The following is a 15,240-nucleotide window of genomic DNA, read 5'->3' as shown; positions in this document are numbered from 1 at the left end:
CAATGGAAACTGCAAGTAATTTAAAGCCACAAAAACTAGGAAAAGTAAACTACCATTTAGAAGAAGATAGTTTTTTACAATACTGCTTGTTACAGAAATATGGTATATAGTGATGTTAGCACAGCATCCCTTTGGTGATGTCATTTTTTTTTTTTTTTTTTATTTAAAGAGTTTTCTATAGCACTGGCAAGACCTGAGGGTATCGGAGCGCTTTACAGACAACTGATTTTCAGACATTGTCAAAGGCAGTGTTGGGTAAACATAGGATACAGAGCAACAATTTCTTTGGACTCACATTGGATAGAGATAACAAGATGTAGAATAGAGCTTTTAAGAAGTCAGATCACGGCAATTCCTGGAGGAGGATAGACAGTGGACTGCTACTCGACGAGGAGGTTTTAGGTGAGATTCAGGCAACCGCTGCCCATGCGGGTAAGAGCGGTGGGGAGTCAATAGACGACCACGAGGTAAAACTAAATAAACAATTAATTTTCCCTTGTGGTCGTCTGTTGAAATATCCCCCTACCCGGCCCCACCGCTCTTACCTGCAGTGGCCGTGGCTGGATTCAGGTTGTGAGATGTGCATCAGGTGCTGATTGGGGAGCAGGTCTTCTAGTTGTCTTTTGAAGCTCATGAAGGAGGGATTCGTCCTGATATATACTGGGAGGGTGTTCAAGAATTTGGGGGCATTGCCTAAGAAAGAGCGTTTTAGGGCTTTTTGTTTGTGTTTTTTAGGCAGAATGAGAGGAATAGTGTTGGAGCTCCTTAAGTATCTTGTCTTTCCTGCCTTTGTGAGTTTGGCAGCAAGGTAGTCTGGTTTCCCTATGTGAAGGGCTTTGTGAGTGAGATAATCAGTTTTGTAGTAGCAGCGGGCTTCAATCAGGAGCCACTTTAGGTTTTTCAGGGAGGGGGAGATGTGATTGTGATGTTTGATTCCACTAACCATCCTTGCTGCTACACTGAGTGTGGCTATTAGTGGACCTAGGTGTGATTTTGCAGTGCCAGTGAGGGTCGTGTTTCCGTAGTCCAGTCGTCAAAGAATTTAAGCTTGCGTGGCGGTTATTAGATCATTCTGGGGGAGGAAAATTATGATTTTATGTAGGAGTTTTTAGGTTGTAGAATGCACTCTTCCCTGTATTCTTCATTTGTCGGTTCATGCTCAGAATTGGTTCCAGGTAGATCTACAGGGATTTAACAGAATCGCCTGGATTCAGTTTGCAGCTTAGTGCCTCAATAGTTTTTATCCATTCTTGGACTTGGGTGGTCTGTCCCTTGGTTGTGAGGAGGAGGACTTCTGTATTGTCATGGTTGAGTTTCAGGTGGTTCTGTGTTACCCAGTTTTGGAGTTTAGTGAGCGTAGTATTTAGTCATCTTAAGTACTCTGGTGAGGAAATTATTAGGTAGTGCTGGATGTTGTTAGCATAGAGGTGTTATGAGATGTTAGCTTGTTTGAGCATGGTGGTGAGGCGTTTCATGTAAATGTTTAAGAGTGTAGCTGAGAGCACTGTGCCTTGAGGTACACCCCTGGTTATGGCAAAGATCTCAGAAATTGTGTTGTTTATTTTTATTTTTTTGGAGCCGTTATAGTCAGAATAGCTGTTTCCACGCTACAAACCTTCCTGAAACCTGATTGGAACGAGTGAAGAAGATTGTTGGGATCAATGTGTTGGTTGAGTTGGGAGAAATTGCATTTTTTTAAGGATTTGTTTGGCCAAAAAGGGAAGGTTGGAGATAGGCCTGAAGTTGTTGAGGTCCTTAGGGATAAATCAGGTTTTTTTTAGCACAGGGGTGACTTGACCTAGTTTGAGAGTTAGGCATTACCCCATTGCTCAGGGAACTGTTAATTATCTTATTCCAGATAGGGGTTAGGATGTGGTTGAGACATTTTGCTAGAGATTTCGGTGGATGGTCTGCAAAGTGGGAGTAGGGCTTAGTTTTCACAATAATCTTTGAGATGTCCTCCTCTGAGAGTGGGTTGAATGTCTTCCAGGTCTTGGGAGTTGTGAGGGATCCTAGTATTATATTGCATTCTGCGGGTTCAGGGAGGGGATCTGATCTTTAGGAGTTCGGAGGGAGTGAAGGCGGAGATGAACGTTGATGGCTGGGAGTGGTGGATTAGGGAGGGCACGATCTTCCTGATTTTATCGTTGAAGAATTTTGAGATATTGTCATGGTGTTCTTTGGAGACATGAGGACTCTTTTTCCCTGGTTTAGTGGTTTGTTGTTTTATTACATTGCCAAGTTCCTATGGGCAGTTTTTTGCCTTATCCAGTACACAGTGGAAGAATTTAGCTTTTTCCTTCACAATATGTTTTTGTAATTCTTGCGTTCCTCTCTGAGCTGTTGAAGATGAGTTAGGGAAGGATTGTTTCTCCAACGCCCTATTGAGGCTCAAAGTTGTCTTCTTTCAGAGTTGAGGTCTTTGATCTAGGATAGTTGTCATTGTGGAGTTATAGAGAGTTGTAAGTTCAGTTTTTGAGAGGTAATCCATAAAGGCGGGGGAGAAGAGATGACATTATCTTTTAGATCAGCTAGAGGAATCTGATTTACGTTGCAAGACCATTGTATAGTTTTCTGAGTGTGAATTGGGGCTGCCTATTTCTGCTTTGTTGATCTTGAACAGAATGACGTGGTGATCTGACCAGTCAACTAGAAGGATGTTGTTGATATTTACTATTTAATTATGAGCTATGATGGTGTCGAGGGTAGCGCCTCTGTTGTGAGTTTAGCTGTTGCAGTGTTGGGTAAGGTCTTTACTGAATAAGAGTTCATTTAAGGATTGGATGAGTGTATCTTTCTCATTATTCCAGTGTAGAGTAAAGTCCTAGGAATATGCTATTGTCACAGGTTAGTGAGCAGTGTGTTATCAATTCTGATAAGTGCTCGCCGAAGGAAAAGGTGTTACCTGGAGGAAGGTAGAAGAGGTGACATTTCATTGTTTTGTTGTTATTCAACATTATGTTTGTGGAGAGATATTCAAAAGTGGGGTAGGTGAAGGTGTCCATTTCAACTATGTGTATGTTAATCTTGTGGATAATGGCTAAGCCACCAAGAATGTAGTCCTCCCTGTCTTTATTGATGATGGAGAAGCCAGGAGGGACTAGTAGGTTGAGGACTGGATATGAGGAGACTTTTAGGTTCAACTTTGTTTTATTGGCATTTGCATTCAAAGTGTACAAGCAATATGCATTAAAGATATACACCAGGCCCTTGTACATCGGATCATAATTAGGTCTCATCTGGTTAACAATGCTTTTCCGGTAGCATGACTGCAACCATGCCCTGTCTGAGCCTCTGAAATGATCGCCTCTAATACAATCTAACTGTTGAAAAGCGATGGTGTGATGCCTTTTAATGGAATAAAGAGAAAAAAGAAGAAAAGAATCGCCCCCTTCCCCATCCCAACTCCCCCCTCTCGTGAGACGGAGAAGGCGGAGATATTTAGGACATGTAATCTCGTTCATCTCCGTTGACAGAAGAGAAATCAATGGCTGCCAAGTGTCTGTAAAGCTGGTCATAGCGTTAGATAAGGAGGCCTGTATGCATTCCATTCCTATAATATACCATAGTTTGTTTAGCCACCCCACCCGCGTCGGTCTCGTGGATGAACCTCAGTGTGATTGGATGTTTCGAGTTGCTGCGCCCAGAGCTATCCCCATCAGTCTACCTCGTTTGGTTATAAGTGGGTATGTTATGGGGTTGGGCAGCCCCAGGATCACGTAAACAGGAAAGCGCAGTATCTCAGTATCGAATTGGCGGTCGATATCATCTAAGACTTCCTTCCAGTAAGCCTGTACCTCTCTACACTCCCATAATATATGATCTAGGGTGCCCTCCTCTCCGCAGCCGTGCCAGCACAGCGGACTGCTCGCTGGCTTCCCCCTATGCAAGCGGGCCGGGGTCAGATGTCAATATATGGCCACCTTAACTGCCGACTCCCTGCTAGCTATGTTACGCGCCGTGTGATTTGCTCGGTAGTAGATATCTGCCCCTTCTTTACTTGTGAGGTCCCTCCACCGTGCTCTCTCCCACCTCCGTTGACCCGCAGTGGGCGCCGTGTGGGCCCCGCCTCTGAGCATGTCGTAAATTTTGGAGATCATCGCCTTGTCAGTATTCTGGGTGTGTAATAACTTCTCGAATTTAGTGAGTTTCCTAGCTACGCCTGGATGAACATCAGCGTGGAGAAGCCAGTGTCAGAGCTGGAAATAGTGGAAGCGCTCAGTTTCCAGGAGCCCGTAGTCCGCTTTGAGGTCTTGGAAAGGGATAATGCCCTCTAGAGTAAAGAGATGCCCCACTGACCGCCATTTGGATGCCCTCCAGAATGAAAAAGCTCTCGCATCCCTGCCTGTGGAGAACTCCTCGTTATCAAAAAGAGGTGTCATGGGGAGGGAAATGTCGTCTGGTCCTTTTTAACTGACACTCCTTCTCATGCCTTTAGGAGCGTATTGGTGATAGGTTAGCCCCGGAGGCCGGGACGTCTGTGTATCCGTTTAAGGAAAGGGACCGTCCGTAAGTCCAGTTGAGCTAATGCCCTATCTTGGAAGAGCCAGCTCTTTTCGGATTCGGGATGGCTCCATTCGACAAGATACCGCAGCTGGGCTGCACGGAAATATTCAAGAACATTGGGAATACCCAACCCCCCGTCATCCGGTCTCATATAGCTCAGGTCCTTGCGTAACCGGGGTCTCTTCCCTCCCCATATGAAGTGATTAATGGCTCGCTGCAGGGCCTGTAAGATACCCGGACGTGGCCAGACCGGGATTGTCTGGAAGAGGTACAGTGCTCTGGATAAAAGAGACATCTTGACTGCTGCCACCCTACCCAGCAGAGAAAACGGATGACGTTTCCAATCATTCAGATCTTTTGTGGTTCGCTGGAGGAATTTGAATAGTTTATGTGCAGCGCCTGAGTCACGGACGCCGCAAGCTCTATGCCCAGCTAGGGAATAGAAGAATAAGTTGGGATATCCACATAGGTCGCACCATCAGGGAAGGGTGCTGGATTATCCTCCTGAAACCTAAGGATCGAGGATTTCTCCCTATTAACCCGTAGGCCCGAGACCTGACCATAGTCCTCCAGTTCTTTCAGGAAAGCCGGGACCGATCGGGCTGGTGACTCTAGGGAGGCTATTAAGTCGTCAGCGTAAAGGCTAACAGCGTGGGGTTCTCCCCCAAAAGGGATGCATTTTATCTCTGGATTATCCCTGATACTCTGAGCCAGCGGTTCAATAGAAAGAGTGAAGAGGAGAGGTGACAGCGGGCAGCCCTGTCAGGTCCCCTGCTGTATCTCGAAGGGCACGGAGGTCACCCCATTCACCCTGATTATAGCCATGGGATTAGTATAGCAGCTCGAGACCCATGCTCTGAACCTGTCCCCAAAACCAAAGTGTACCAGGGTCCTATCTAGAAAGTGCCAGTCCACCCGCTCAAACGCTTTTTCACCGTCCACTCACAGGAGGAGGGCGTCCAGCTTGGTGCGATGAACCTTGTCTATAAGATTAAAGATGCGTTTTGTATTGTCGCTACTCTACTGGGACATTATAAAACCAGATTGATCTGGATCGATGATGCCTGGCATGAGCAGACCCAGACATGCCGCTAGTATACCTATAAACAGTTTTAGATCGACATTAAGCAGTGATATTGGCCGATAGGAACCGCACTTGGTAACACTACTATCGAAGCCGATAGCATCTCCCGGGGTACAGTGCCAGGGCCATTGAAGGAATTAAACAGCCTAATAAGTATTGGGGCTATAGCTGGGCAGAACATCTTATAGAACCTAGCCGAGAATCCGTCCAATCCCGGAGATTTCATGGGCTTGAGGCGGGAGATCGCTCCTACTACTTCCTCAATACGAATGGGACTATTGAGCTTTTCACCATTATGGTGGTTCAATGCTGTCATATGTGCGCCCCCTAGGTATGTATCTACCTGTGGGATGGATGGAGAGTCTCCCGTATAGAGAGTGGCATAAAAATCCCGAAAAACTTGCGCTATTTCCATGTCATCAGTAAGCTTAACACCCTGGGGACTTGTAATCTCCCTAACCTTACACTGCTACATCCTTCCCTCAGTCTACTAGCCAGAAACCGACCTGTCTTATCTCCTCCTATATAATATGAGTGTTTAAGACGAAGGGCTGCATACTCTACCCTGTCCAAGTCGAGCCCCACCAGCAGGGCCCGCGCAGTTTTCAATTGCTGCCAGATTCTAGGCGCCCCCATTTGGCTATGTACCTTCTCCAACTCCAGCACTCGAGCCGTAAGCTACTCCCATTTGGCTTTACACTCCCTATTCTCCGCCGCTGATAGAACGATCAACTCGCCCCTCACAACTGCTTTAAGTGCCCCCCACAGCGTGGTTATGGATGTTTCGGGGGTGTCGTTGATCTCTAGGTACGCAGTAATGCGCTTGAGGATTTGTTCATGCACCACTGGTTTATGGAGCATAGCCTCCCTCAATCTCCAACTGCCCATTGGCCGAATCATGTGGGGGACCCCAAGGTTACCACTACCGCATCGTGATCCGACAGGACCGCCGCTGTGATGTATATGTCTTTGATGGTCGTCTGAACCTCTGTGGAGCCAAAACAATGATATAATCTAGCATAGGTGTGGTGTACATGTGAGTAATAGGAAAATTGGGAGGCCTGAGGGTGAGACGCTCGCCACAGGTCCACTAATCCCCTTTCCGCCAACCACCGTTTGCCCTCTAAAGAGACCTCCCCCGCCTGGGAATATCGACTGCAGGATCTGTCTACGGTCGTGTCCATAACTAAGTTCAAGTCGCCTCCCACCAGTATAAATCGGTCTTGTGACTCTCGAATGGTGGATAGGGCAGTTTTAAGGAAAGTCTTCTGGTTCGTGTTTGGTGCATAAACAGACCCGATTGTGAGAGCCAAGCCTTTAATCCAAAAGCTTTAATCCAAAAGCGGTATGCCAATAAGCGCCCCTTTATTTCCGTTATTTTGTCCCCCACTGTCCCTCTAAATTTCCGCAATACCAGGATTGCCACCCCCGCCTTCTTATCGTGCATAGAGAAAAAGTATTGATAGGGGAATACCCTGGTTTTCAGTCTGTGCCAATCTCGTGCTAGCAGGTGAGTTTCCTGTAGCAGACAGATACCCGCGCCTGAGTTCTCTAGGTAAGACAAAATGGAGCGTCTCTTATTGGGGCTATTGAGACCCTTGACCTTAAGCGTGAGGATGGTCAGTTCTGACTCGTGCATGGCTAGGTGAGGTGTGAATCGCGCTCCCTATCTTGCGTTGCTAGTTTAAAGAGTGGACCCCGATATCCTCCCATGTGAGAGCGCTTCTCAAAGTCGCCGTTGTGTGAGGTCAGAAACCAGTCATGAGCACACCAGTTCCCCTCCCTAACCCCAACCACCAAACCCATCCCCCCAATAAAGTCCTGTGCACACTGAACCATACAGTGTACCCGTGGTAGTGTAAGTCAGTCCAGGATATACTGCGACGAAGGCGAAGTGTCAAGACCTTCTGTCTCCCCACCCGCCTTCCCCCCCTGCCCCTACATCTCAATTATCTGCAAAAGCCCCTTGAGCTCTCTCAGGACCCGTCTTGTGAAGATGTGTCATTGGTAACTGCAGTGATCGCCGCTCTTCGCTCCTGTGCTAACGTCTCGGGGTCGGGCCCTCGGGAACCTCCCATTGAGCGTGTACCTCCAACCGTCTGCCAGCGTGCTGGGGATTGGCGGTGACTGGGCGGGCTCTCCGTTTCCAGGCGCTGGTGTGGTAGTCCCAAGAGCTTGCATGCTTCGGTAAGGGAGTGTATTTGGTGCAGTCTGCCATGCCACTTAAATATGATACGAAAGGGGTGCCTCAGGAGTATGCTACGCCGGCTTCTCGCAAGTGCGACCTGAGATCTTTAAATTCTCTTCTTTTCTGCGGGGTGCTAGCTGTTAGATCTTGATATAGGGTGACGTTAAGGCCTTGATGCTGGATAGGGTGTTTCAGTCTGGCTTCCCGTATGATGCTCTACTTCAGTGGGTAATCCGGGAGGAAGGCCAATATGTCTGGTGGTGGTGCATTGGCCCGTCGGAGTAGATCCACCCAGTGAGCCCTAACAATGCGGATCTCCATCTCCGGAGGGCCCACCAGAATGTCCCGGAATAGGCCCTGCAGAAAGGCAGAGATGTCAGACCCCTCTGCGTCTGATGGCACCCCGCGGACTCGAATGTTATTGTTGAGTGATTCTCCAGGTCCTCGGCATGGGCCTGCAGATCGAGCTGTTGTTTCTTTAACCTGATCACCTCCTGCTGTAGTTGCGTGATTTCCTCCTCTTTGGACTGCTCTTGATCCTTGATAGCCGCCACCCTGTCTCCAAGGGTATCTAACTCCTTCCGGAGCTCGCGCACATCCCCCGCCACCTCGCTTTTCAAGGTGTGAAAGTCTTCGCAAAGAGTATTAAAGAGTGTCTCCAGACAAGATTTGGTGATAGGAGTGCCCTCATCATCCTGACCATTGCTGGCCTGGGAAGGTTTGGCGAGCATCTCCTTGAACGTGTGCTCCTTCCGACCCCTTTGGTTGGACATATCGCAGCGTGCGCCTTGACCAGGGGAGACTATGCCCGAATTGGTCCCAAGGATCTCTTGAAGCAGCGGCGCAACTCTCAGTCGCTATAGGGGGCTGGCGAGGCACCGCGGGCCCCTAGGAGGACACCAGTCAGTGAAAATGCCCAAGTCCTCGTCCCTCTGATATGGGCTCGGTTGTGCGTAGTGTAGCCGGCGCTGGGACAGTAGGCCCCTATGGCGGACCTAGACCCCTCCAGGCTTATGTGCACCTCCTCTGTAGCGTGTATGGAGGGGCGGTGTCAGTGACCTTTGGGCTTCGTCAGCGCCCCCAGAGCACCAGCCGACTCGCCCTGGCCGAAGCTCCTCCTTGCTCCGCACCACTCCGTCCCACCTTCAGCGGCGCCTGGCCGCCGCTTTGCGCTCTGCTCCAGGCCCAGTATATGCTATTGCCCCTCAGGCCCAATGCGCATTCAGCCGCCGCAGCCAAAGCCCATGAGGGCTGCCAGCCGGTCAGGGAGGCTATGCACTAAGTCCCCTGCCCGGTGGTGGCCTCCGCTTACCGCCTTCTCGCCGGACCGGCAGCTCTCTGCCGTCCTTCAATGCCCCTCCACTCTTTCCGTCGTTTCCACCTTACGGGGCAGTGCCTTCAAGCGTGTAAATAGTGCAGAGGATCTCCAGGCCGGCCACAGCCACCACACTAGGGCGCCATCCGGTGTGCCTTGGCCAATGGTCCCGTCCGCACGCCACCAAACTGCACCGCCGTTTAGGCCTGGAAGCTACGGCCGCTAGCCTCACTTGGGACGTCTCCTGCCTGCAGCGTACACCGCCGACGGCGTCCGGAACCTCTCTCGGGGCCCGCCGATGGTCCGCCAGCGATTCGCCCCCTTCCGGTGTCGTCCAGAGTGCACCCGGTGCCGCCTTTGACGCTCACCGGCAAAGCTATGGCCGAGCCCCTGTGTGGCGAGACTGCTCACTAAACTCCGGCAACGCTCAGAGTCCGGCCACCATCTTAGCCTCCGTCAGCGCTCCGCCGTCTATCGCTGACAGAACTCCAAATTCGGCCCCCGCCTCGGAATCTCAATATCAAGGTGTCGCTTCGGCAGGGGGAGAGCTCCGCTACCGTTTGGCTGCTCCTGGGGGAATTGGTCGCTAGTTTGGGGCCGACTCGGGCATCGGCGGATGGGGAGACAAAGCAACACCCGTCCTACCCGCTCGCCATCTTGGCCACGCCCCCATGAGGAGTCTTTTAACCAGGTTTTCGCGATGAACGCAATGTCAACGGGGTGGTTCAGGATAGTTTTAGCCAGTTTGTTGCATGCTTGGTTGCTCATCTGCAGTTAATGAACATGCAATTGATATCTGTGCTGCGGTTGAGTTTGTGATCAGGTGGGGAAAGGGGGATATTGCTGTGATGTGTTGCTAGTCTAGCGATTCTTGGACTGTTTGTGTCTCTCCTGAATTCAGAGATCACCTGGATCTTGCAGGTAGGGTTGTCCTGGGTTGCTTCCAGGTCATAGGATTTGGCTACTTCCATTGCTTCCTTAAGAGACATCGCAGAGCCTGGTCTTTTCAGCCTGAGTGCTTGATTGTTGAGAGGAGTAGTGAACCACCAAAACTGTTGTAAATTAGACGTAAGTGGGGGTAGTCTAAAGTTGGAGGAGGGGGGAGTTGGGACAACCCCGGGTAGGTTTTAAGGACCATCCAGATATTTAATAAATTGAGATCAGTTTTCTCTGGATCTTTAGAGGTGTTGTAGTAAATTTCAGCTAAGATGGTTTTAGGGTGTTACTTCAGCAGTCTGTGTTTGAAGTTTTTGGGGGCATTGGCTGAAAGATTAGGGGGGTAGACTATTAAAAGGGAGTTAGGACCATGGGGTTTCAGGTTGTTGGTCTGGGTACTTGTGGGGGGTGTTGTGGAAGCGCGCATGTTTGATAAGAGTTATTTGGAATTACAATAATTGTAACGTGCAATGGGATGTAAGTGTGAGAAACACATCTGTCGGTTTAAGTATGGATTAAGATATGGTCTATGAGCGTTATACAATAGGACAGATGGAGTTAGGATAGTTTTCAGGCTTATTAATAGTGGAGGGAAGAAGAGAATGAAACCGGCCAGACAAAGGAGGTCATCACTGTATAACCACAGGGGACTCAATTTAGAAATGCCCGGGGGGTGTTGGGGTCAGGTGTCTTGAACTCTCTCATGAGGGCTGCTGGAGAGGGTGAATTCCAGTTATTAGCAGTGAGTTAGGTAACTTGATTCAATCGAAGTGTTTGTTCTGTTGGGGGAGGGGCAAAAAGGTGAATTATTAGTTTGAAGTGTGATGAGGGGTGCAGCAGTGCAGCAGCTGTGGAGTAGTGATGTTGGTGGTGGGTATTAGACCAATAAGATATTTCCGCTATACAGGGAGCTACTCTTAGTCCTCTTTCTAATTCAGTTTGGGTAAACTGGAAAGGTAAAGCATTGAAGATTAGGGTGAGGGGGTAGAAAGGGAAGATGGACCACTGGTTTTAATTGAGGATTTCAGTCTAGAGAGCAGGGCACCAAGATGGATGCTAGTCGTCAGGGAGAACACAAAATAGGGATAGGTCAATGCTTTGTGGAACAAAACAACAAGTCTTCGTGGACTTGTAAACACCAGGCAGTACTTACTGACTCACCCACAGCTCTGGAAGGTCTTGTTCGATATGTTGTGCAGCGTTTCCCCCGCGCACAGGTACCGAGTTTGGTTATGTCAGGAGCTGGGTTAGAGGCTACGAGGCACGTCTTACTAACGGGGGGTGGAGGGCTTACCCCATTGTTGCACCGTGCCGATTCCGACCCCACCAGTGTTCCTCTCATCAGGCCAGCTCTGTGGGTCCAGACGGGATATGCAAGAAAGCAGCGCTTAGGGCTGCCCACAATCCTGAACAATCAGGGGCAGATTTATGAGCCCCTTGCGCCTCATTTACACCGCCGTTGCGTCACTTTTGTGAAGCAGCGGCGGCGCAAATCCTGCGCCATGCTGCGGGGTATTTACAACGTGACGCATCTGGCAGATGCGTCACGTTGTAAAGCCCTGCGCCACATGTACGCGTTCTGGAGCAGGGGGGGGGCGTTCCGGCGCAGGAACGCCTCCTAAAAGTGGCTGAGTGAAATCTACAAGATTTCACTCAGTCACTTTTAAGGCCATGCTGCGTCAAAACCCTGCGCCTGCTTGAAGCAGGCGTAAGGATTGATGCAGCATGTAAGGGATAGGGCACCCCCGAGCCTTGCTGGAGCTGCGTCGCGCTTGCGACGCAACTCCAGCAATGCGCCGTCTTTCCGACAGGAGATGCGTCACGCATCTGCCCATCCGAGTGCCACGGTGTGCCGCACTTTCAACGGTGGCGCACGGGTGGGCAGATGCATCGCAACTCTTCTGGCGCATCTCTGCTGATTAGCAGAGATGCGCCAGACGTCATAAATCTGCCCCTATATCTCTTTAGAGAGAAGAATGTTTTTTGGGCAGCTTTTCTTCGCCCATTTTTTTTAAAAGTTCTAATTTGCCCACTTTCTCAGTTCCCTCTAAGGGAATTCACAAATCCTGATTACTTATAGCATGCAAGATAAAAAAGGCCACACATTTGGCCTGGATACCTTTTGTGGAAAAAAGGTGTGAGGGCTTTAGTGCAAAGTGCTCCAGACATCAGAAAAAGAGCTTAGCTCTGGGCCGGGAGAAACCTTAGCAGCTAATGGTTTAATAGTCGTCCCCTTGTAGCTGTAGAAAGGTACTAGGTGTGCCTTTAGGAACAAGTTACTCATCATAGCCACCAATTATATGGTCCACCTGCTTACTGCTATCTGCAGTAAGTAGCATCTTATCAGCCTAGTAACTGATACTAGTGACAAGAGATGTGGAAGCCATCAGTTGTGATAAGGGTGTACCGTAGGAGCTTTTGTGCCTCACATAGGTCATGCAGTCAATTCAGTGTATTTTAAGCAGGCCACTGATAAGTGCTAATACGTCTGGTGGAAGAGAGACCTAAACAACCAGTACAAGATCATCTACAGTGAGCAAATTGTACTATTGTGCCCCAATTTTCCTTTGATGTTTATGTATTTGTTAAATAGTTTTGATTAGTGCAAACATAGCCTAAGGGGAAAATAGCGCTGTACAGATAGGATTATACCGTATTTCATAAATACAAAAAGAGTATACTTTTAAGGTATTGTATAAGGTGGGGACATAGCGTTACATGAATTGTCACTTGGTAAGGACAATAAGAACATAAAGTGGAGATCCTGGCACCACACTAATGGCAGGACACTGCACCAAACTCAGAGCCACCCGAGTAAACAATGGCTTAGGAAGGGATTGTTACATGAATACATTTTGCATGTTCTATTGTCTGAACTGTTTGATTATGGATTCTTTTACACAGACTATTTTTGTTACATTTCAGGCAACGAATGAAAGATTCGTCTATTTATTCTCTTTGCCTATCAATGTGGCAGATTCCACTCCAGTTTGTTAAACTTCAAGTAACCCAAGAGGAATTCCTTTGTATGAAAGCATTAGTACTTCTCAATACGAGTAAGTGGTATTTATTATTCTTTTTATTCATTTTGTTTCTGCTTTCTGTCAGCAGCCTGTGTCATGTAGGTTAAATGAAGGGGTCCCTAAGGGAGAAACTATGGGGCATATCAACAAGGGCTTTATCTCTGCTTTTTTGGCTTTAAAAGCCAAAAAAGGAGAGATAAAACTAGCGCCCTATCAACAACAGGGTGCTAACATGCAAATTTGCACGTTAGCACCCTTTTACTCTACGCTTCCCCTTGCATCTCTAATGAGATGCAAAGGGGGCGTTTCAGAGTAAAATAATAGGAGAAATGTCGCTAAGCGACATTTCTCCTATTATCAAGAATTTCGCTAACCCTGTTAGAGACAAAAAAAGCAGCGCTAACCGCGGTTAACGCTGCTTTTTTACGTCTGGTATTTTTCTGACTTAGCCATGATATCCTATGGAAGGAGGATATCATGGCTAAGTTTGCCTGTCCCTATCAACAAGGTAACGTGAGATTATCGCTGGGTTTCCAGCGATAATCTCACGTTAGCCTGTTAGCGTGAGGATTTTTATCGCTATTGAGATAAGCGTTGCTAATAGCACGCTATCTCAGCGATAAAAATTCACACTAGCCGGCGATAATTATCCTAGCGCTAAGTGCGCTTAGAGATAATTATCGCCGGTTGTTGTTGATATGCCCCTTTGACCGCAAAGTTTAGCGAACCAAGGGGCATATTAACAAACCAGACGATAAAATTATCGCCGCTTTAGCGGCAGAAAACTGCCGCTAAAACGGCGATATTGGGCTTGATAATATGCTCTATGGAATTCCAATTGAAACCCATGTTAGATGTGAAGGACATCTAACATGGGCTTCAATTGGAATTCCATAGAGCATATTATCATGCCCATTATTGCCGTTTTAGCGACAGTTTTCTGCCGCTAAAGCGGCGATGATTTTATCGCCTGGCTTGTTAATATGCCCCAAAGAAAGTGGTCTATGAAGACAAGCAAAGTTGTCTGACTTCCCCAAAGTGAACTTTCCCTAGCCTTGGCCAACAAAACTGAAATGTTTTCCAGTTGATGGATGTCTCAACCTTCGTGTGCTAGGACATATGTGACCATGTATGTCGATTCATCAAAATGCCATCAGTTGAAGTTACTTCATATGATTTTTGACTCCAAGTCTTCCCAGGAGTTGATGTCACATGACCTTAACACTGAAGACGTCACAATAATTATCATACCTGGATGATTAATATAACAATGCAACACAGATAAATATTAGGATGCTGACATGATGTGCCAGGGAAACATTGCTCATCTTTCTTAATGTGTTTGTCTGGAGAGGATATAGTACAACAGAGCAGCACTGGGAACCAAATTAAATTTTTTGGAACAAACTGTAATGATTTAATATTCGCCAGGCATATATCACAATGAAAAATGTATTGATAAATCATTGGGAAAGGGAAAAAGAGATTTAAATAAAACATTGTTATCTCCCCATGGATCAATTGAAATAGATCCTATTCTAAAAAAGCTATGTTATTGGCTTAATTTATTTCTTATTTTAATACATTTTAATTTATGATAATTTGCAAGGCACTTTCACTCGTGATGCATGCAGAGAGATGAAGGTTTTATTAAACACATACATTTTTAACATAGTCACAAAAACGAATTATGGTTACACTTTGCTTACAAATGTGCTTGGTTTTTAGTTCATTTTTATTTAATCAGAAAAGTGTGCAGTGCGCTGTTGACTGTATTTACTTGACCAAAACTTGGTCCCAGTAATAATGTAATCACTGTTTATCTTCTGTACTGTTTCTTGGTGGCTGGTGATCTTTCAAAATAGTGGGGCATGGTACTTGCACTGATTTGAAGTGATATAGTGAAACGAGCGAGCCCATCCTCTTCTAAGAAGAGCTCATGGCTATCTCCACTAAGAACATTTTGAAACACTCATTAAATATTCCAATCAATGAAACCTAATGCTCCTCTGGAATCGACCCAGTTTTTTTTCAAAATCACTAGGGGTGCCCCCATAGATCAAAAGATTACCTCCATTGTGCCAGGGCCACAATTATATCAATGGTGCCCCCTTTAGCCAAACATTCCATGCAATATATATTTGTTTTTTTTATATATTGAAGTTTGCCTTTTGTTGATCCTTTCACT

The 15,240-nt window shown here is 47.3% G+C and overlaps 1 protein-coding gene across 1 annotated transcript in view; it reads left to right on the top strand.

Annotated features, from left to right (window-relative positions):
- PGR (progesterone receptor) overlaps window positions 1–15,240 on the top strand; it is a 697,443-nt gene that overhangs the window by 526,865 nt on the left and 155,338 nt on the right. Inside the window, exon 6 of the mRNA XM_085621437.1 lies at window positions 12,955–13,085. Coding sequence (XP_085477563.1) covers window positions 12,955–13,085 — 131 coding nt within the window. The remainder of the gene's footprint in view (window positions 1–12,954; window positions 13,086–15,240) is intronic.

The sequence above is a fragment of the Triturus cristatus genome, chromosome 8, assembly GCF_964204655.1.
Source record: "Triturus cristatus chromosome 8, aTriCri1.1, whole genome shotgun sequence".
Lineage (NCBI taxonomy): Eukaryota > Metazoa > Chordata > Amphibia > Caudata > Salamandridae > Triturus > Triturus cristatus.
This window is presented reverse-complemented; position numbering and strand designations above follow the sequence as displayed.